At 68.1% G+C, this 21,177-nt stretch overlaps 10 protein-coding genes across 10 annotated transcripts; 9 read left to right on the forward strand and 1 right to left on the reverse strand.

Annotated features, from left to right (window-relative positions):
* Positions 1-112: 112 nt before the first annotated feature.
* Q8F55_007907 (mitochondrial 37S ribosomal protein mS41) lies at positions 113-999 on the reverse strand (the record flags this gene model as incomplete). The annotated part of the gene is made up of 4 exons (XM_069356319.1): positions 113-155; positions 369-458; positions 700-856; positions 900-999. 4 exons carry the CDS (start codon positions 997-999, stop codon positions 113-115), a joined length of 390 nt encoding a protein of 129 aa, XP_069206160.1.
* A 582-nt stretch (positions 1,000-1,581) lies between these two features.
* On the forward strand, positions 1,582-5,411 carry HOF1 (formin-binding protein; the record flags this gene model as incomplete). Its single annotated transcript, XM_069356320.1, has 5 exons — positions 1,582-1,820; positions 2,203-2,485; positions 2,558-2,770; positions 2,810-2,908; positions 2,946-5,411. The coding sequence occupies 5 exons, from the start codon at positions 1,582-1,584 to the stop codon at positions 5,409-5,411; spliced, it is 3,300 nt and encodes a 1,099-aa protein (XP_069206161.1).
* A 384-nt stretch (positions 5,412-5,795) lies between these two features.
* On the forward strand, positions 5,796-7,211 carry Q8F55_007909 (uncharacterized protein; the record flags this gene model as incomplete). Its single annotated transcript, XM_069356321.1, has 4 exons — positions 5,796-5,918; positions 6,063-6,434; positions 6,583-6,960; positions 7,014-7,211. 4 exons carry the CDS (start codon positions 5,796-5,798, stop codon positions 7,209-7,211), a joined length of 1,071 nt encoding a protein of 356 aa, XP_069206162.1.
* A 740-nt stretch (positions 7,212-7,951) lies between these two features.
* Q8F55_007910 (uncharacterized protein) lies at positions 7,952-8,785 on the forward strand (the record flags this gene model as incomplete). Its single annotated transcript, XM_069356322.1, has 2 exons — positions 7,952-8,635; positions 8,705-8,785. The coding sequence occupies 2 exons, from the start codon at positions 7,952-7,954 to the stop codon at positions 8,783-8,785; spliced, it is 765 nt and encodes a 254-aa protein (XP_069206163.1).
* A 656-nt stretch (positions 8,786-9,441) lies between these two features.
* Positions 9,442-10,470, forward strand: Q8F55_007911 (uncharacterized protein; the record flags this gene model as incomplete). The annotated part of the gene is made up of 1 exon (XM_069356323.1): positions 9,442-10,470. One exon carries the CDS (start codon positions 9,442-9,444, stop codon positions 10,468-10,470), a length of 1,029 nt encoding a protein of 342 aa, XP_069206164.1.
* A 533-nt stretch (positions 10,471-11,003) lies between these two features.
* Positions 11,004-12,259, forward strand: Q8F55_007912 (uncharacterized protein; the record flags this gene model as incomplete). The annotated part of the gene is made up of 2 exons (XM_069356324.1): positions 11,004-12,125; positions 12,158-12,259. 2 exons carry the CDS (start codon positions 11,004-11,006, stop codon positions 12,257-12,259), a joined length of 1,224 nt encoding a protein of 407 aa, XP_069206165.1.
* Positions 12,260-12,852: 593 nt separating this feature from the next.
* Q8F55_007913 (uncharacterized protein) lies at positions 12,853-14,136 on the forward strand (the record flags this gene model as incomplete). Its single annotated transcript, XM_069356325.1, has 2 exons — positions 12,853-13,977; positions 14,023-14,136. 2 exons carry the CDS (start codon positions 12,853-12,855, stop codon positions 14,134-14,136), a joined length of 1,239 nt encoding a protein of 412 aa, XP_069206166.1.
* A 976-nt stretch (positions 14,137-15,112) lies between these two features.
* On the forward strand, positions 15,113-15,824 carry Q8F55_007914 (uncharacterized protein; the record flags this gene model as incomplete). Its single annotated transcript, XM_069356326.1, has 3 exons — positions 15,113-15,189; positions 15,247-15,709; positions 15,783-15,824. The coding sequence occupies 3 exons, from the start codon at positions 15,113-15,115 to the stop codon at positions 15,822-15,824; spliced, it is 582 nt and encodes a 193-aa protein (XP_069206167.1).
* Positions 15,825-16,674: 850 nt separating this feature from the next.
* MAL6 (alpha-glucosidase maltase) lies at positions 16,675-18,414 on the forward strand (the record flags this gene model as incomplete). The annotated part of the gene is made up of 2 exons (XM_069356327.1): positions 16,675-16,702; positions 16,766-18,414. 2 exons carry the CDS (start codon positions 16,675-16,677, stop codon positions 18,412-18,414), a joined length of 1,677 nt encoding a protein of 558 aa, XP_069206168.1.
* Positions 18,415-19,268: 854 nt separating this feature from the next.
* On the forward strand, positions 19,269-21,174 carry Q8F55_007916 (uncharacterized protein; the record flags this gene model as incomplete). Its single annotated transcript, XM_069356328.1, has 4 exons — positions 19,269-20,145; positions 20,184-20,378; positions 20,411-20,559; positions 20,593-21,174. 4 exons carry the CDS (start codon positions 19,269-19,271, stop codon positions 21,172-21,174), a joined length of 1,803 nt encoding a protein of 600 aa, XP_069206169.1.
* Positions 21,175-21,177: the final 3 nt, after the last annotated feature.

Consider the following 21,177-nt stretch of genomic DNA (forward strand, 5'->3'; position numbering starts at 1 on the left):
CCGGGATCCTGCGCCGATGCCGATCGCCGGCCACACCACTCTCTCACTCAAACGGATGCCGCAACCCTAACACGCAATGCAGAGAACAATAGCATCAACACACACACACACACTACTTCTTCACGCGCACGCCATGCTGGATCTTTGGGCCCCATCTATGTATCATAATGCGGACGACGCGACGCGACGGCGGGGATGACGAGCGGCGAGGCGAAAACGCGCAGAGCCACAACCAGTCGGGAGGAGCGATAGGGCGTGGGCGAGAAGCGCGAGGCAGATAGACACCAGTCCAAGTAGAGCAGATAGGAAGAAGCAACTGTCAGCGCCACGCTCTGCAACAAGCCTCGGTCACGATCAACCTCACTCACCCTCGGAACTTCTTGGGAGGCTTGGGCTTGCTGATGAACGTCGAGGGGGCCAGTCCCTCGGAGTAGCGCGAGAAGGCCCAGAGTGTGTACCTGCGGCGTGGGTCAGCCGGTGCCCTCGTTGGCATGCTCGTCTTCCCCGTCTTCCTCGTCTTCCTCGTCTTCCTCGTCTTCCTCGTCTTCCTCCGCCCCCTCGCCGCGCTCGGGGATGGACTACTCGCCCGCCCGCCAGCCCTTGCCGAAAGATCAAGACATCACCCGCGCGTCCTATGCTCGCTGAGCGAGAAAGAAGCCTTCCACCCACCCCGCCCTCCCCGAGATCGCACCCACTCACCTCCGCTCCTTGATGCCCAGCCCGGCCTCCTCGAGCGCGGGTCCGCCCTTGACGTAGAGCTCGGTGAGCGCCTCCCACGTCTCAGCCTTCTCCGCGAGCTTCTTGTCGGCGTTGCGGCCGATCTTGGCCAGCAGGTCGGCGGGGAGGGGCGTCTCAGCTGGGCGAGTCAGTTGTGTCCGCCAACAACGACGACGACTAACCGTGCGCGCGCAGGGGCTGCTTTGAGAGCACGCGTGCCGACGTTGTCAGCGTGCGTGCTGTCGTCAGGCGCGAGGTCGAGGCGCGGAGGGCGGCGAACATGCTTGCGGGTTGTTGTTGTCGTTTGACGTCTCGATGTCGGGTCGACGACTGACTTTGCCGCAAAACCGAAATCTCGCGAACGAGATGGTGGTGGTGGTGGTGGTAAGTGGGGGGCGTGAATACGGCCAGTTGCGCTGAGCGGGGCGCGGGCTTGTTGGCATGCCCGCGAGTTGCACCGCAGCGGGCCGCCAACCTGCAGCCAGGCTGCGGCGAGCGGCAATGGCAATGGCGCACAACACACTCGCTTGGTGCTCACTGCTTGTGACGACGCCGGCCACCACCCCACACCTTCTCCTCCCCTCCCCCCTTGTCCTCCTCGCCGTCGTCGACAATCCATCCTTTTGTTCGACCACAACCCCCCCACCCATCACACAAACACGCGCCCTCACTCTTGACGCACACAGCGATACAGGGCTGATCCATCCGCTCCACTCGACAGAGCAAGCAAGCACGGCAACCACAACAACCTTCCTTGCTCTGGCACAACTTCTCCTCCCCCCTTCCCCCACTCACAACAAAACACACCGCCACTGGCCCAACAGAGGCCTTGTCTAGATCGCCATCGCCGCCAAAGCCGCAGCAATGGCAGACGACGCTGGAGCCGCTCCGGCGCGCTCGCAGTCGACCACCTCGCTCGCACGCTTACACCATGGCAGCCTTGCCAATGGCGCCGCACCACCCGGGGCCGACGAGTCGGACCCCGCCTTGGACTTTTGCAATGCCTTCTGGGGACCGGGAGACCGCGGCTACGAGGTCATCATGGCCAGGCTGCGTGGAGCCTCGAGGACCATTGACGAGCTCAAGCAGTTCTGGAAGGAACGGTGAGTGTGTGCGAGCGGCGGGGGGAGCGGCAGGGGGGAGCGGGTGATGCGCAACGTGGGCCGGCCGCTCGAGGCAACCACCTGCTATTGTGATGGTTGAGCAGCGGGTCGATGCAGCGGGAGATGGCTCTGGGCCTCCTCGGCGGGCTGGTGGGGCCTCATCTCAGCTCAAGCCGGTCGTGGTTCCTTGCCAGCCGGCTGGATGCCTGGTGGATGGGTTGTGTCCCGGACACCGGCTGCCTCAGATAGGGCAGAGTAATGACGACCCCATGCCACCTGTGATGAGCTTCGCAAGAGGACCAGACAGCCACCCGCCATGGTTCTCTGCGCTCGTACCCCCGCGCTGGAATGTTTACATTGCGCTTTGACTGACATCCCCTAGCGCCGCCATCGAGGAGGAGTACGGCAAGCGCCTGCAAAAGCTCGCAAAGCTCCCACTCGGAAAGGACGAGATCGGAGACCTCGCCGCATCCCTTCAGTCCATCCAGGAAGAGACCGCTGCCCAAGCTTCCTACCACCTGAACCTCAGCACCGACCTGCACCAGCTGGTCGAAGTCCCCACCACCGAGCTAGGAAACCGCTACGCTCACGTCAAGAAGGGCATGCAGGCGACCGTTGAGAAGGCGTGGCGGAACAAGGGCCTGCAGGAGGGCCATGTGGCCAAGGTGAGCCGAGACTTTACGGACGGCGCCGCGCCGTGCGGCCTGCGGGCAAGTGGAGCTAACGCCGGCGCCCAGACCCGCGAACGCTACGAGTCGGACTGCCTCAAGCTCAACTCGTACACGGCCAACACCCAGCTCGTGCAGGGCAAGGAGCTGGAAAAGATTCACGGCAAGGCGGACCGCGTGCGCCAGACGATCGGCAGCAACGAGCAGGACTTCCGCAACTTTGTCAGCGTGCTCGAGGGCACGACGCAGAAGTGGGAGAATGAGTGGAAGACGTTTACAGACGTGGGTGTCATGGGATGGTCCAGGTGCTGACTCTACCAGCACGTCCAGGACCTTGAGGAGGACCGTCTTGTTCAGACCAAGGACATTGCGTGGGCGTACGCCAACCAGGTGTCGCAGGTGTGCGTGGAGGACGACAGCGTAGGTTGATTGCCGTTGTTCACTCGCTCACACCCAGTCATGTGAGCGCATCCGCGAACGCCTCGAGCAATTTGAGCCGGCCAGCGATATGTTCCACTTTGTGCGCGGCTGGGGAACTGGCGACCAGATCCCCGACCCGCCCAAGTTTGTCAACTACTCGCTGGGCGAGAACCCCCCTCGCACCCAGACTTTCCACACGGCAGCTTTCCGCCGTGTTGCGTCTAAGCTTCCTCTCAGGCCCGTGTCCAACATTGCTGGCGCCGATCCAGAGCCCGAGCAGGCCGTGACGGAGCAGCAGAGGACGGCCTCGCCCGAGGCGTACAAGGCGCCGGCGCCACCACCTGTGCCAAAGGAGGAGCCGTTCAGCCCACCCCAGGAAGAGCCTTTCACGCCGCCATCCGACGGTGTTAACCGCTTGACACTGCGCGATGACGGCCCGACGCCGCCGGCGGTGCCCCCAGCTGCGTCACGCTCTCCCAAGCCACCAGTCGGCGGCGTCGCCCTCCCGGGTCTTGCCGCCGGCGTTGCGGGAGCAGCAGCTGGTACTGCCGCCATCGGAGCAGCAGCAGCTTATGGAGGCTACAAGAACTCGCACCCACCGCCCGTTGCGACGGCCTCACCGCCTACCTCGAACGTCGAGATGCCGCCCCCGCCTGTCCCTCAGGCCCACCAGGGACCTCCGAGCCCAAGCGCCCGTGATGTTCTGGACGAGGACGACCCCATGGCCCGCGCGCTTGCCGAGCTGCGTCGCGACCCGCCTGGATCCAACGTCCGCAGACAGCGCTCGCAGAAGCGTCCCGGCTCGGTCTACTCGACGACTGGTTCGATCCGCAGCAACAACCAAGCCGCCTCATCGGTGGCTGGTGCGCCGTCGGCCGCCCCCTCCAGCTACTACCAAGGCCATCAGCGCACATCGGTCGACAGTGGCTTGATCCCTCCTGCTGGCGGACACACTGCCGCACAGCTTGCCAAGTCCAAGGCCGACTTTGACAGCGGCCGAGGCAGGCAGAGCGTCAACTACTCCAGCTATGGCGATGACATTGTCGGCGGCCACCCTTCCCGACCGTCTTCTCCGGCCGCGCGCTCACCTTCGCCATCTGCTGCGATGATGCAGCCCCCGACTCAGCCTGCTACGCACCCTGCAGACGCTGTGCTTCAGCAGTATCACCAGGCGTTCCCTGGCGAGCGCAGCCGCTCGCGCCCTGCGTCGGTCTATTCGAACAACTCGCGTGCCCCGTCCATCAACGAGTCGGCGGTGCAGTCTTCTGTCGTCGCCACGGACAAGCCTCGCGAAGGCTTTGTCGGTATTGGTGCGGGTGGCCGCAGCCCGTCGCCGGCGCCCAACAAGCAGTTCCGCTCGCCGTCGCCAGGACCTGGTGGTCACGGCGTCCTTGGGCCACAGAACCTCGGCATCTCGCTCGACGCGTCCGGAGGTGTCGCTCAGGACTCGATGGCCGAAGCGTACCGCCGACAGTATGAGCAGCAGAGGCAGCAGTCGCAGCCGCCGGGTGGCCACGAGCGCCAGCAGTCGCTGCAGCAGCCTCCGGTGGACCAGCAGCGCCCAGTGTCACAGCACTCGTACCAACAACCCCCTGCGCAGCACCAGCAGCAGCAGCAGCCGGCGGCGTCTGGTTACGTGCCTCCAGCCCCCGCGCCGTTCTCGCAGTACGCCCCCGCGCCTAGCCAGAGCAACTACTACCCTACGGCCTCGAACCAGTACAACCCTGCACAGCGGCAGCAGAGCCAGCCGCCGCCTCAGCAGCAGCAGCAGCAGCAGCAGTCGCCATACGCTCCTCCTCAGCAACAGGGATACCAGGCTGCCCAGCAGCCACCGCAGCAACAGCAGCAGCAGCAGCAGCAGTACGACCAGTATGGCAGACCACTGCAGGGCCAGCCTCCGAGCGGCTACGCCCAACACACGCACCAGTCGTCGCAGTCATACTCGAGATACAGCCAGCCCCCGCAGCAGCAACAGCAAGGATACCACGACTACCAGCAAAACTCGTACTCGAAGCAGCCCGAGCCGCAGCAGTACCGGGCTCCTTCCCCTCAGCCTGCTGCTCAGCAGTACCGCGCGCCGTCGCCTCAGCCTGCGGCGCAGCAGTACCGTGCCCCGTCGCCCCAGCCGGCGGCGCAGCACTACCGTACGCCATCGCCCCAGCCGCAGCAGCCGGCGATCCACCACCAGGCGTCGCAAGACTCGTACCACACGCAGAACCAGTCGCAGTACAACCGGTCGCCCAGCCCGCAGCCCAACCTGCCGCCGAACAATGCGCCGGCGACTGGCCAGTGGTCGAGCACTGGCCTGCCGATTTTATTCTATGTCCAAGCACGATACGACTACCACGCCCAGTCTGCGGCCGAGTTTGACTTCCAGTCTGGTGATATCATCGCTGTGACGTCTACGCCCGAGGACGGATGGTGGTCCGGTGAGCTTCTCGACGAGGCGCGCCGGACTGCCGGGCGCACCGACTTCCCGTCAAACTTTGTCGAGCTGTTCTAAGCGATTACGAATTGATATGAGACACGAGCGGAGGGTGCGAGGGTGGGGTGGGGGAGGATGTTGGCGAGACATCTAGAGCATTGCTAATGGAGATGCATGCGAAGTGAGGTTGCGGGGGCTCGGTGCCGAAGCATGGGCCAGTAGCAGTTATCATAGCCGACGCTGCGCAAGTGTCGAGACTGTCGAGGCCGTCGGTCACGGCTTGGCACCGAGATCGCGGGGGCGTTGGGCAGCATGCCCGGCGGACTGCTCGGCCATGGTCGGTCATGGCTCGGTGTTACGTCACTGGCCCCCGCGTAGAGTATTTATCTCGCTGGCGTCGTCGTCTCGCGTTTTGTCGACTGCATCCACCCTCACAACCACCACATCCACCACCACAAAACAATGTCCGCCTGGTCCTGGATCACGTACTACGCGCAGGCGTTTGCGCACTCTGGCCTGCCGATCGTGCCGCTGAGCAAGGCGCCGCACTGGAGCCCGGATGAGCTCGGCGACCAGAGTGGACGCGTGAGTGGTTTCGCCGGGTCCGGCGAACGAACGTGGGGGGTTATCCGCAGCCTGGCTGCCGGGTTATCGCCGCGGCCTGCCCTGCTAGCTCCCCAGCCCCCCCCCCCCCCCCGCGCCCCTCCCATTCCCCGCTAACCCCCCCAGGTCATCCTCGTCACCGGAGGCAACAGCGGCACGGGGTACCAGACCGCGCGGGAGTACTACGCGCACGGCGCGACCGTGTACATTGGGTGCCGGAGCGCCGAGCGCGCGGCCGAGGCGATCGACAACATCAAGCGCGGGGGCGACGTCGACATCTACGGCGAGTGGAGCTACGCGCCGGTTGATGCGGCGCGCGCCGGCAGCGTGCAGTTCCTCGAGCTCGACCTCGCCGACCTTGACAGCGTGGGCAGGGCCGCTGCGGAGTTTGTGGGCAAGGAGAAGCGCCTCGACGTGCTCTTTGCGAATGCGGGCGTCATGGCCTCGCCCGTGGGACTGAGCACTAAGCAGGGGTATGCGCTGCAGTTTGGGACTAATGTGAGTGGGTTGGGCGGGGCGGGGGGAGGGGCGGGGTTGTGACGCTGTCGTGCGCTCCCAACCGCCGCCCGACCGCCCCCTCCGTGACGCACCGAGACCCACGCTGACCACGGCTCGCTCGCTCGCTCCCTCGCTCGCCCGCCCACAGGTCCTCGGCCACCAGCGCTTCATCGCCGAGCTCCTCCCGCTCCTCCGCGCGACGTCCCGCGCCAACCCCGCCAACCCGGCCCGCCTCATCTCGCTCTCGTCCCTCGGCCACATGTTTGCGCCCAAGGGTGGCATCGACTACAACTCGGTCACGGCCGACGGCAAGCAGCTCGACACGTGGTCAGAGTACGGCCTGAGCAAGTGGGGCAACGTCGCGCTCGCAAAGTGGGTCGACAGCCACTACGGCCCGCGCGCCGGCGCCGGCGCCGACGGCAAGGGCGGCGAGGTGATTGCCATCTCGATCCACCCGGGCACGGTTGCGACCAACCTGTCGCGCCACATTGTGGACAACAAGAGCAAGCTGTACAACTATGCCGTTGTGAGTGGAGCGTGGGGTTGGGGTGAGGGTGAGCGTGCTGACGCCGCGGCCAGCCGTGGATGTCGGTCAGAGCGTCAAAGGGCACGCTCAACCAGCTGTGGGCTGCCGGCGTCGACGTCGAGACGGCGCGCAAGCTGTCGGGCAACTACGTCGCGTGCTTCCAGACCCAGTCGCCGTACCGCCCCGACCTGGACAACGTGGAGAGCATTGAGAAGCTGTGGGAGTACTGCACTGCGCAGTGGAAGAAGTAGCGCCGCTGCCGTAGGCGGGGGCGAGCGTATTCAGTGGGGCTATAGATTGCGTCGGTAGTTCAGTCGAGTGTTCGTGTCGGGAGTTGGGAGTTGTTCATGCAGATATGTTTGGTTCGCCTGGCGTGCCGACGATGGCCGGTGCAGGGAGGAGCAGGCTCACGCGAGCAGGCTGGCGCCAGCGGCTATGGGCGGGAGTTGGCGGCGCGGCGGCGCCGGCGCAACGCTGGTGGCACACACACACACGTGCGTTGCGATGCGAGCCGCGAGCCAAGCGGCCGACGTGACCGGGGGATGGTGACGACGACGCCGAGTCGAGTCCGATACGCGCGGCGCCGACTGACGCGGATTAAGCATAAGCTGGGGGGAGGTCCCAGGGCAGTGTGGGGCACAGCAATGCACGGGGGTGGGTGGGGGTGCGTGCCTGCGGCAGTGGCGGCTGCAGCGCCTCGCACTTATCGGCGAGGCGAGGTGGCACGTTTGCGAGTGACTCGGCCGGGCCGCACGCTCCAAGCGTGTCGTAGGCGACGACGACGACTGGTGGAGCAAGGAGCCATCACGCACTGCAATGATGAATCCGAGACACTGCTCGACGCCCACTGGCGTGTGGCAAGCGGTGTCTTGGCACAAGCACGTTCCATGCCGGGTGGGAGCGAGTAGCGAGTAGCGTCCGGCGAGCTATCGGGGTGTATAAGTCGGCGGGTCGCGTGAGGCCCGTCCTCGTCGTCGTCCACCAGCACACAATGCGCCCCGCCCTCCTCGCCCCCCTCCTCGCCCTCGTGGCGCTCGCGACCGCCGCGCCCCAGCTCACCGGCGCCACGTCCCCCACCCCCGCCCCGCCCTTCGGCCCGACCTCGACCCTCGTCCAAACAGCCACGCGCACCGAATCAGGCCCGCAGTGGGCGGAGGAGCGCGACGCCAAGCGCCGGCACGACGCCCTCGCGAACGCCGCGCGCGCGTGGAAGGCGGCCGCGGCGGTGCCCATCGCGGCCATCGGGCTCATCGGGGGCGCGTGGTTCCTCATCTTTATCGTGCGGTACAATGGCGAGACGCGGCGCATCCAGCTCGAGGCGGAGCGCATGGCCCCGCCAGGCGGGAAGGGGGACGTCGAGATGGCGCCGGCGGCTGCCGTCCCCCTCCTCCCTGCGGGGCCTGCGCCGGTCGCCAGCCCCGCCGCCGCCCCCGCCACCCTCCCCCTCGGCGCGGCCGCCGCCGCCCTCCCCCTCCTCGCCGCGCCGGCGCGCGCCGCGCCGCAGTTCGGCCTCGTCACCACGATAACGAGCACGACGTGGGCGCCCTACCCGACCATCTATGACAAGATCTACGCCGCCGACAACGACTACAACCGCGCCACGATACGCAACTGCAAGATCCTGGCGCCCTGGCTCTGGGTGGTGCCGCTGCTCGTGATGGGGGTTTGGTTCTTGGTGAGTGGCGCGGGCTGCTCGGGGCGGCGACGCCGCCGCTTGGGGGCTCGGGCGCAGCTGACTCGCCAGATCGCGTACCGCCGCAGGCAGCGCGCGTTGGCTTCCAGGCCAAAGGTCGAGTACTGGGGCGTCAATGAGGTCGTGCAGTAGGCCGTGGCGTGGGGTAGGCGGGGTCTGTATCTGTAGTCAGTCTGCACGTTTTGCGGGGATGCGGTGGTGGGTGGGTGGCGGGGGGCGGGTGGGTGGCGGGGGGCCAGGCTGTCGGCTGAGTCGGCGCGGTCAACGGTCACGCGAGGCCGCCGCCGCCGACGCGCCGACTAGCGCTGCGGCGTCCCAATGCGACGGTCTACGCCTGCCCCCTCTCTCTACACGTGCACGTCAACTCGGGCTCGCCGCGACGACGCTCCACTCGTCGTGGCGCTGCCTCTTGGTGGCCATGGCCACTCGTACGTACCAGCCGCGCCGCATGCGTGTCCCATGGACGACGCAGCGCCGAGCACCGCAGTGGCGGCGTCGCGCGTCGAGGAAATACACCGAGGCGACTTGCCCACCGAGGCTGGGTGCTCGCGACTTGGCATTCCGACCGAGCCGAGCACGTTTGTGTGGCGCGCAAGTCGACGGCCTCGCCGTGCCGGCCGGTAGCCGCGGCAGGCGGGCGGGGCATATAGTGGGCGAATGCGGGAGCGCGGCAGCGGCCACCACCTCTCACGCGACTGACGATGCGGACACTGCCCATCGCCCTCGCAGCGGCCGCTGGCGCCGCCGCGTTACCCCAGCTCGAGGCCAGCACGCCGCGCTCAAGCAACATGGCCTCGACCCCCGCCTCGTCCACGGAAAAGGCCTCCTTCACCTCGTCGTGGGCTACTGAAACCCGCACCGTTGAGGAATCGGGCCGCCTGGCCTCCACCTACACGTTCTACTACACGACCAAGGTGCCGCTGCCGCGCGAGACCGAGGCCTGGACCTGGACCGCGGCGTCGACCGTGATCCCGTCCCCGCCGCCCGGCGCCATCCTCGACAGCGACGTCGCCGCGGCCATCGACCGCGCCGACAGGCTGTACAAGGCCATGAACATTGTGCTCGGCGTGTCGCTCGGCACGGCCGCGCTCTTCGTCATCTTCTGGTTTGGGCTGCGGAGGAAGGTGAACAACGAGATGCGGGGCATCAAGACGGTGTGGGACAGCGTCGACGACACGTACCAGGACTTCCAGCTGCGCCGCATCATACCGGGCGAGGAGCGGCCCCTCGCCAAGGACGACGGGGACGGCTACGACTATCCCCCGCGGCCCGGCTCCGGCGTCGCGTTGGCCGGCGCCGCCGCGGCGGGGGTGTACGCCGCCTCGCATGTCCCCGGCGCGCGCGGGGCCCCCGCGCCCACCGCCGCCGCGACGCCGGGCGCGCCGGCCGCGCGCGCCATCGCCACCGTCACTCTGCTCACCACGTCCTACGTCGACGGGAGCACGAGCACCTGGTGGGACCGGTACGCGACGCTCGAGGTGGTGACGACGACCCGCGTGCCCGACACGACGGTGGTGTCGCTCACGACGGCGCGGCCCCACTGGAACGACTGGAACGGCGAGTACATGGCCAGCGCGCGCAGCCGCGAGGCGCAGGCTATCGTCGGGATCGTGCTGGGCATCGTGTTGCCGTGGACTTGTGTTGGGTTGCTCTACTTTGTAAGTCGCGCCGCCTGCTACGCTGACGCGCAGTTTACGCTGCGCAAGATCCGGCGCTGGCGGAAGACCGGGCCACACTACTACGACCACGCCGTGTACCCCGGCACGCCGATCGGGCAGAAGCGAACGGCTGAGGCCAAGGTGGAAACGTATCGCTAGGGCGGGGACGGGCACTGTATCGCTGCGGGAGACTGGGTCGCTATGCACTGTATTACTGCTGCGGGGTGGGGCTGGCGGGGCTGGCCCCGGGGGGGGGGGGGGTGACTGCTGTTGGTGCCACTCCACTGCCACACGGTGGCACACGGCAGTGCCATGGACCACGCATACACATCAGCCACTCACGCTGCGTACATCGCCGCACGACGCCAGCGTCGACGACGCAGTGCAGCGCCGACCGCGCACGTCGGAGCGAGCGGGATATAGACCGAATGTCGACACGCGCTTATCTGCCGAGGCTGCCGAGTGCGTGGGCTTGGCATTCGCCCCGAGCACGTTTGTGGTTTCGACGCCGCGACTCGCCGCGCCGCCGCTGGCTAGCGCTGCGCCGAGCACCCGCACGGCATGCACGCCGCGCGCGGGGCTGTGTGTGCTGTCCGCTCGCGTCGGAGCACGCGATGTATATAGCGTTGCGATGCAGACCACCTCGCGCACCGTACCTCACTCACCCGGCGTCCGCTCACACGACTGACGCAATGCTGCGGATGCTGCTTATCGCCTTGACGACGGCGGCTGCCGCCCTCGCCCTGCCCCAGTTGGACGCGACCCCCACGACGCCGTTCACCGCGACCCCGTCCACCACGCCGACGGCCACCGACAACGCCCGGTTCACGACAACCTACGACCGGTGGACGACGACGTTCCAGAACTCGTTCGGCGTGTGGACGACGTTCACGTACCAGACGTACGAGTATGTGACGCTCCCGCCCGCCACGGCGAGCTGGACGACGACCGCCGTCGTCACCCTCCGGCCCAGCGTCCCGCCCGAGGTGGTCTCCAACGCCGAGCTGCACGCGGCCGAGGCGCGCGCGAACACGCTCTACAAGGCCATGATCATCGTGGTCTGCACCTCGATCGGGCTGGCGCTCGCCGCGCTCTTCGGCTGGGCCGTGTACCGCCGCAACGTGAGCGACGAGATGAAGGGCATCACGCGCATGTTCGACACCGAGAAGGACGAGTGGTACGTCGCCCCCAGGCCCCCGCGGCGCAAGAAGCGGGCGGTCGCCGGCGCCGCCGCCGCCGCCGCCGAGAGCATCGCGCTGGCCCCGGTGCGCGCGCCGACGCCAGAGCGCGCCCCGACTCCCGAGGCAGCGGCGTACACGGACGCGTATGCGCCGCCTCCCCCCCAGGCCGCAGCGTACTCGGACACGAACCCCGCGCCGGCGCCCAACGGGCAGGGGGCACCCGGGCCCGTGGTCGCGGGCGCGGCGGCAGCCGCAGCTGTCGTCGCCGCCTCGCACGTACCTGGTGCGCGCGCGGCGCCGCTCGCCGACGCCGACGCCGACGCCGACGCCGACGTCGCGCCGACGGCCGCCGGCAACGCCCCCCGCGCGTGGGTCACGTTCGCGACGTCGACCGTCTCCAAGATCCACTACACCGACTTCCGGGGGCGCCCGGACTACAACCTCACGTCGGTGTACGTGACGACGAGCACGCGGGTGCCCGACGCGACGGCGACGAGCACGTACATCGTCACGGACTGGAACTACGCCAACAACAACAACCTGGCCGCTGCGAACAGCAAGCACACGGGCGCGGCGGTGGGCATCGCGCTCGGGCTGGCGCTGCCGTGGATCGCGGTGCTGCTCCTCTTCTATGTGAGTCGTGCCGCTGGCGCTGCTGACGGCAGTTTACGTGGCGCAAGATTACGCGGTGGAGGAAGGAGCAGGACGAGCTCGACGAGGACGCGGAGGATGCCGGGCCCGAGATGGCGGCGGGGTACAGGGCGTAGGCGTAGGCGGGCACTGTATTGCGGTATGGACTGTGTCGCTGTATGGGTTGTGTCGATGTATGGGCTGTATCACTGCGAGGTGGGGCCATGCGTGGGTGACTACCGTGCCACTGGCGCCGCCACACCGACGCCAGCCAGTCTCTCGCATGCACGTACGAGCCACTCCACGCAGCATACGCATGTCGCCGCCTCGGCGTCGACGCCGCGCCGCGGCCGCGCTCTCCGAGGTCGCCGCACGCGAGTCGACTCCACCGACGCCATGCAGTGCAGCAGTGCAGCAGTGCAGTCGGTCGGTGGCGTCGCCGCCGCCTAGCGGGAAATAGACCAGCGCCGCTTGGCTGCCGCGGCTGCCGATTTAGACGGCTGGCTTGGCATTTTCCTCGAGCACGTTTGTTGTTTCTCCCCACCTCGCTCGTCCCGTCCAGCAGGCCAGTGCAGCACGCTCGCCGTCGCCAGCCGCCGCGCATGCCCGCGCATACCCCGGTCGCGTCGGAGCACGCAGAGTACATAGCGCGAGCGAGATGCACTGGCGACCACCGACTTTATCCAGCGACCGACACCACTCACACGACTGACGTCAAGCACCAACAACCATGCGGATACACGCCGCGCTTATCGCCCTCGCCCTCGCTGCGGCCGCGGCCGCGCTGCCCCAGCTCACCGTCACTGTCCCCGACGGCGGCCCGACCGGCACGGCCGACACGACCATCAACCTGCCGGGCGTGACGCGGACCAACAACTTTGCGACGACGATCGACAAGACCGTCTACAACACGCGCACCACGCCCGCGGCGGGGCCCACGAGTACCACTCGGCGGCACGGGTTCTACACGTCGGTGTGGGACACGAAGACGACGACGATCACGTACGCCGACGGCGAGGTCGTGACGAGCACGGGCCGCTTCACGACCGAGGCCTTCCTGCCCGACCCGACCGAGAGCTTCACCTGGACCCAGTTCGTGACGGCCACGCTGGACCCCACGCCCGGCGCCGTCACCAACATGGACCTCGAGCGCGCCCGCGACCGCGCCGACGAGCTGTACGCCGCCATGATCGCGGTCACGGTCACCTCGGTCATGCTGGCCGCGCTCATCGGCTTTCCCCTGTGGCTGTGGTACCACTTCACCACGGTCCGCCGCGAGATGAAGGGCATCGTGACGCGCCGCGTCTGGAACGAGGAGGAGCGGTGCTGGGACACGATTGAGCTGGACCAGCGCGCCCAGGAGGAGGAGGAGCGCATCGCCATCGCGCGCGAGCACGCGCGTGAGGCAGCAGCAGAGAGGGACCCCGCGCCGGCATACACCCCGCCGATGCAGGCGTCCAGCCCGCCACAGTACGGCACCGCGTCGGAGCGGCAGGGGCTCCTGGTCACGGGCGCGACGGCTGCCGCGCTCGGCTTCTCCATCTCGCAGGTGCCCGGCGCGCGCGCGGCGCCGGTCGCGCCCGAGGCCCGCGCCTGGGTCACGACGACGGTGCTCACGTCGTCGCGCATGGTCGAAACCGCGACCTATGGCGCCTACACCTGGTCCACGGGGGGCGTGCTCACGACGATGCACGTCCCGGACGCGACGACGACGTCCACCAGGCCGATTTACTACCTCTGGTCGCCGCAGAACCCGGGGCTCGTGGAGGCCGCCAACAGGAAACACACGAGCGCCGCCATCGGGCTCGCGCTCGGCATCGTCATCCCGTGGCTGCTCGTTGCGCTGTGCTTCTTCGTGAGTGGCCGACTGGGTCTCGGCAACGGCCCGCTGACCCCCCAGATATCTTGCCGCAAGCTCAGGCGCTGGCGCAAGGTCCAGGCGCTGTTCGCCGAGGCCAACGCCCCGGCGCCGGTCGGCCACGGGCTGGAGGACCCGGTCGTGCGCCAGGTGTAGGCGGGGGCGTGGAGACGGAGACGGATTGATCGCTAGATGGGGTGTTGTATTACTGCGAGATGGACCTTGGGGTCGTCTGCGGGGCGTGATGAGCGCTTGCAGCGTGGGTGGGCGCGTCAGTCCTCCACTCGGCTGCGGGGTTGGTGATCGTGGGCGGCTCGCCGCGCCAGTCACTCTCCGCGTATCCAAGTGTCATTGGCAACGTCGCGGCGGCGGCGGCGCACCGTGGCTCGGGCTGGACGGCCGTCGGAACATGATGGCACAGCGCCAGATCCGGGCGGGTGTGTGCGATGGACAAGCTCGCGAGCACCTTTGTCCCCTCGCTACCTCGTCACCTCCCCCACCCCCGTTCCTCGTCGATCGCTGGCCATCAGACCCCCCCGCCCATTGGCCCCAAGTTCCGGCAAACGCTTGTCGCGTGTTATCTGGACGCTGGACGCTGAATGACGTCTGGGGCGGTGCGGTGGTGCCGGCGCTGACCCAGCGTTGTGGAAAGTTTGATGCAAGCGAGCGCGCCAGGCGAGGCATAAATCCTCGTCTCCGATGGAGAGGTCGACTTGAGGCACAGAGGCACCGAAGCTCTGGATGACACATTGCTCCGGCGTGCGTGACGAGCAGTGGCTGCCGCTGCCACTCGCTTCAGCATGCACGATCCGCAACCAATGATGCGGCGCAGAGCACGCAGCACGCGCACGCCGCACCCCCCCGCACCACATTCCGCATGACGGATATCAATGCAGGCACCTGATAGCCCATGACAATAGAGTGCACTGTCGCTTAGGAATGTTGCGCGCCGGAGCGATCTCGTTCCGCGAGTCATGCGGCTGCTCTGCGATCGCAGCGCAACGGCGCTAGACAAGCGCCTGACTTTGTCTCCAAGAGGCAGGCGGGTCAGGCGGCTCGGCGCGGAGCGGAGCGGCCTCGTCGACGCTGTATAAAGCTGCTACCGGTGGCATGGGTGGCCCGCCACCGCACCATGCGACTCGCCGGACTGCTCCTCGCCGTGCTCACCGCCGCCGCGAGCGCGAGTGTGCAGACCGCCACAACGCCGAGGTAGGTCGGTGCCGGTCCGCCTCCTGACAGCAGCGCGGCGCCGTACCACCAGCCAAGCGGAATACCGCCGCCCGCTGCTGGCCCCGATGCCGACGCCGCCGCGCTCGCCGCCGCCCGCGCCCACACGGCCGCCCTGCGCACCGCCTTCATCGCCGCCACGGCCGCCGTACTCGCCCTCTGCGTGCTCCTCGGCGCCCCCTTCGCAGTGTGGCTGCACCGCGCCGTCGCGCGCGAGGTCGGCGGCGGGCGCGGGGCCGAGCTGCCAGCGTACGCAGAGGAGCCGCTGCCAAAGTACGAGGCGGCCTCGCCGCGGAGCAGCAGCAGTGTGCCGCCGGCAGCGCCGGCCGCTTCGCGCCACGCCAAGGTGGTCACCGTCGCCGCGCTGCTCTTCGCGCGCCCGGCCGCGGCGCAGGCCACCGCCGCCGCGCTCGTCGCGGAGCAGAACGCGCAGGCGCTGTATGCTATGGGCATTGTGCTCGGCGTCGCTGGCCCGCCGGCCGTCGTCGCCTTCTTCGTGCTGGTGAGTAGTAGCCGCTGGCCGCGCTCACACGCAGCGCTCGTACCGCCGCCTCGCGCGCTGGCGCGCCGCGCAGCCCCCCGGCGCCGTGTGCAAGCCCGAGCGGGGGGATGTCTAGCTGTCTTGCGCCGGGGGATTCTTACGACATTCGACGAAATACACGACAACGTACTGTACATACTAAAGGTTCATAGATGCAGCGAGTGATGAGGGTAGTGGCGGCTTTCCCCGCGTCAGTGGCTTGTTGGGTCGGCGCTCGGCCCCGCCCTGCCGACACCTCGGCAACTCACCGGTCCTCGCCATCGCAGTCGCCGTCGGCGAATGCTCGGTGAATAGGTGACGGGGGTGTCTCGGCGCAATGGGCAGGCAGAGCAGCGCGCATGGCGAGCTCACCGTCGACGCCATTGGCGCGGGGTTGCTGAGCTGACAGCCTCGTGACGGATCCGGCGACACGTCGGGCCGCCAGCCTCGCCTCACCTCACCTCACCTCCATCTTCGACCTTGCACGCCGCTCCGTCCTCGGACCCGCCGCGGCCCCCTCCACGCCTCCACGTCCTCCACACCCCTCCACTCGCGCAACGCCGCCCATTCCATCGGCTTCGGCCTCGCCGACGCCTCGGCCCAACTTCGGCGCCCGCGCCATCCTCGGCTCCCCGGCGTCTCTCCGTCCTCTCCTCCCCCCTCCCCCTCCCCATTTGGTTTTCCCCGCACGTTTACGCATGTGCTGCGGGGTGTGAGGGGAGCAGCGCGACCAGCTGGACGCGCGCACGACGAGAAGGAGAGCCGCGTGCCAAGTATCGGCTCCACATGCCCTGAGCCTTTTCGGTAGGCCCCGAGTGGGGAGGGATGTGTATCCCCCCCTTCTCGGACCGGCCACCGATGCCGCGAGCGGAGTGGCCTGCTTTCGCTTATAACGCGTGGTGGGTGGGGCTAGCTCTTCTTCCCCCAGCACCCCCTTCCCCTCCATCATGACCATCGACATCACCCCCATCGGCAGTGAGTGTTGCGTGCGCCACGGGCGAGATGTACCCCCAATCCACATACTGACCCCTCCCCCAGTCGACCCCAACTGGTGGCGCCAGGCGCTCGTCTACCAGATCTACCCGCGCTCGTTCGCCGACGCCAACGGCGACGGCATCGGAGACCTCGTCGGCATCACCGAGAAGCTCCCCTACCTCAAGCAGCTGGGCGTCGACGCCATCTGGCTCTCGCCCTTCTACCCCTCGGCGCTCAAGGACGGCGGCTACGACGTCGCCGACTACCGCGATGTCGACCCCCGCATCGGCACCATTGCCCAGTTTGACACGATGACCGCCGCCGCCAAGGAGGCCGGCATCAAGATCATTGTCGACATTGTGCCCAACCACTCGTCCGACGACCACGTCTGGTTCCAGGCCGCGCTCAAGGCCGGCAAGGGTTCGCCCGAGCGCGAGCGCTACATCTTCCGCGACGGCCTCGGCCCCAACAAGGACCAGCCGCCCACCGACTGGGAGACCTTCTTTGGCGGCTCGGCCTGGGACCCCGTCGGCGACGGCCAGTGGTACCTCCACCTGTTTGACACGTCGCAGCCCGACTTCAACTGGGACCACCCCGAGGTGCGCGAGGACTTTTTGAAGACGCTCCGCTTCTGGGGTGACCACGGCGTCGCCGGCTTCCGCATCGACGTCGCCAACGCCTGCACCAAGGACCTCTCGGGCGACCTCCCCGACTGGAAGGAGATCACCCGCCGCTCCGAGGCCATGGTCGAGGGCACCCTCCCCGAGGACACGCACCCCTTCCTCGACCGCAACTCGGTCTTTGACGTCTACCGCGAGTGGCGCAAGGTGTTCAACGAGTACAACCCGCCTCTTACTGCCGTCGCCGAGGCCTGGGTCGCCCCCAGCCGCAAGCACCTGTACGCTGCCAAGGACGGTCTCGGCCAGGCCTTCTCGTTCGACATGCTCATGTCCGACTACGACCCGGCCGCGTTCAAGAAGATCATTGACGTGTCGCTCGAGCACGCCACGGCCTCCGGCTCGTCGACCACCTGGGTTTTCTCCAACCACGACGTCGTTCGCCACGCCACCCGCCACGCCCTCGACATCAAGCCGGACGGTTACCGCGAGGCGACGCGCAAGTACCTCCTCGCTCGCGGCCAGGACCCCAAGGTCGACGTCGAGCTCGGCCTGCGCCGCGCCAACGCCGCCACCCAGCTCATCCTCGCCCTCCCCGGCAGCACGTACATCTACCAGGGCGAAGAGCTCGGCCTGCCCGAGGCCGTCGACATCCCCGACGCCGAGCGCCAGGACCCGACCTTCTTCCGCTCGCCCGGAAAGGACGTCGGCCGCGACGGCTGCCGCATCTGCCTGCCGTGGGAGGCCGAGGCCGTCAACATGGGCTTTGGTGCCGGCTCCGCGCCCCACCTCAAGCAGCCCGAGGTGTACAAGAAGTACGCCGTCGACGTCGAGGACAAGGACCCCAAGTCGACGCTCAACTTCTACCGCAAGGCCATCAACCTGCGCCGTGAGCTCCAGGGCGCCGAGGAGCTCGTCTGGAAGAGCAACGCCCCCGAGGTCATCCACTTTGAGCGCCCCGGCGGCTGGCAGAGCATCACCAACTTTGGCAAGGAGCCCGTCGCCCTCCCCGAGGGCAAGGTCGTTGTCACCTCGGGCGACCTTGTTGACGGCAAGCTGCCCCAGGACACGACCGCGTGGGTCGTGCCCGCGTAGAGTGCAGGCGGTGTAGAGCTGTACGATATATTAGAAGCGATATGATAGAGTATGCAGTGTGCTGATGAGTGGGCTGTTGAGTGACGCTGGGGTGGGCGGCGTTGGCGGATCGCGCAGTGTCGTGAGCGAGCATGGGCTTGGAGATGATACACTCGACGGGGATGTAGTAGCACTCTCGGCGTTGCACCACTGCAGCGTCGCGCTGCCGTCTCGCGGGGCGGCCGACGCCGGCGATGCAGGCGTGGACGCCGTGCGGCGGGGGCACGACCGAGTGACACTGGCCGTGACAACATTACGCCACCGGCAGTTGCTCACACCGGCCCAGCCCAGCTTGACCCACCAAAACAAAATAAATATCGCCTTCACTTTTATCCCCTCTTGGATGTCAGGTCACAGTCGGGCTCGAACCGCCGTCCCAATCATGACCCCGGACCTGGTTGAAACAGTCGTAGCTTTCAACTACCGACTGAGCCACCCGCCCCGCGCTAGAGAAGCGCGTTGGGATGCGGCTCGCTCCTCGCCTCATAACTATGCAGCCGCAGGCAGATCGCTCCTCTCTCTTGCAACATAGACGTGGTGGCTGCATATCGGTGGGAGTCGACCAGCATGCACTCCGCACCGACCTGCCGTCGCGTCCAACGCAGGCTGCGTCCCTCGCGGCCGCCTGCCAAGCTCGCGCCGGGCGCGCCGGGTGCCGACCGCTCGGCCCACGCCCATCCGAACGCCCGGCGGCGGGGCATTCTCGGCGAGTTTGCGGCCCGTGGCCCGCCGTGCCGAGCCGGCCTCCTCCACCGACCCCCTTCGTCCCCCCTTCGCGTCTCTCTCCTCCTGTTTCCTCTCTCCCCCAACACACCATGCCGCCCCTCTTCCTCGGCCTCGACTGCTCCACGCAGGCGCTGAAAGCCTCCCTCCTCGACGCCGACCTCCGCGTCCTCTCCGAGCTCGAGGTGCGCTTCGACGCCGACCTGCCGCACCACTCGACCCGCGGCGGCGTGCTCCACGGCCCAGAGGGGAGCGGGCGCGTCTTCAGCCCCGTCCTCCAGCCGCTCGAGGCGCTCGACCTGCTCCTCGAGCGTATCGCCAAGGCGGGGTGGGACGTCGGCGCGGTGCGCGCCGTCTCCGCCGCGGGGCAGCAGCACGCGACCGTCTACTGGTCGGCTGATGCCCCTCGCCTCTTGGGCGGCCTGGACCCCGGCGCGCCCATGGCCCCCCAGCTCGCCGGCGCCTTCTCCCGCGACATCATACCCAACTGGCAGGACTCGTCGACGGGCGCCGAGTGCGCCGAGCTCACTGCTGCGCTGGGCGGTGCCGGCCCACTCGCCGAGGCCACGGGCAGCGCGGCGCACACGCGCTTCTCGGGCGCGCAGATTGCCAAGTTCCGCAAGGAGGCCCCGGCGGCGTATGCTGCTACCTCGCGCATCTCGCTCGTATCGAGCCTGGTGACCACACTGCTCTGCGCCGACGGCGAGGTCAAGGGCATCGACGAGAGCGACGCGTGCGGCATGAACCTGTGGGACATGGGCGCGCGGTGTTGGAGCGAGCGCGCGCTCGCGGCGGTCAGCGGGGGTGATGTGGACGGGCTCCGCTCCAAGCTTGGCAAGGTCGAGACGGACGGCGGGAGAGTGGTGGGGCACATCGGGAGCTGGTTCGTCGAGCGGTACGGCTTCAGCCCAGAGTGCGTCGTGCTCCCCGGCACGGGCGACAACCCCGCGACCTTCCTCTCGCTCGTGTGTGAGTGCGTGGCAGCGACAACGCTGACGCGACCCCAGTGCGCGAGTCTGAGGCCCTCATCTCCCTCGGCACGTCGGACGTCGTCATGGTCTCGACGGCGCAGTATACCCCGCATGCAGAGTACCACGCCTTCTTCCATCCCGCGCAGATTGCGCCGCCGTCGGCCGACGGCGAGGCGGTCGAGGGCGCCCAGCCCGGCCCGCTGCGATACTTCAACATGCTTGTGTACAAGAGTGCGTGGTCCGGCTTGCGGCGCTGACGGTAGACGGCTCGCTCGCGCGCGAGCACGTGCGGGACGAGTACTTCGGCGCGTCGTGGGACGCGTTCAACGCGGCCGCCGAGCGGCTGCGGCCCGCGTCTGCGGCCGACGTGCCGAGCCGCACGGCGTTCTGGTGGCTCCTGCCCGACATTATCGTGCGTCGCCTCCCCGTTCTTGGCTAACTCCAGCCGGCCGGAGCGCACGGCGTGCACAAGTACGAGGGTGCCGACGCGTCCACGGCCGCGCTCGTGCCCTCCTTCGCCGAGCGCGACGCCGAAGCCCTCGCGATCCTCGAGTCCCAGATGCTCAACTACCGCGCGCGCTCGTCTGCCATCCTCGGAGGAGGGGCGCTATCGCGCGCGTACGTCGCCGGCGGGGCGGGGCGCAACGCCACCATCTGCGCCGTCGCCGCCGACGTGCTGCACTGCCCCGTGTCCAAGGCGGTCGAGTGGGACGGCGGCGCGTGGCGCGAGGCCGGGTGGAACGCGTGCTCAGTGGGCGTGGGGTACAAGGCGCGCTGGGGGTGGGAGCGGCATGTGGCGCGCGAGGCTGGGGACGAGGCGCGCGCGAGCGTCGGCTTCGACGAGCTCATCGCCGAGATAAGGCGCGCACGGCGCACCGACCTGCCTCCCGCGGCGCTGGCCGCGGCTGACGCGCCAGACGGCGAGGGCGTGGCCAACGTCGCGCTGCCGGGCCCGGGGGCGGGCGCGTACGACGCGGCCGTCGCCTGGTGGCAGGGGCTTGAGGCGCGCGCGCTCGCGGGCAAGTAGGCA

This window comes from Vanrija albida (genome assembly GCF_041260175.1).
Source record: "Vanrija albida strain AlHP1 chromosome Unknown contig_6, whole genome shotgun sequence".
Classification (NCBI taxonomy): Eukaryota; Fungi; Basidiomycota; class Tremellomycetes; order Trichosporonales; family Trichosporonaceae; genus Vanrija; species Vanrija albida.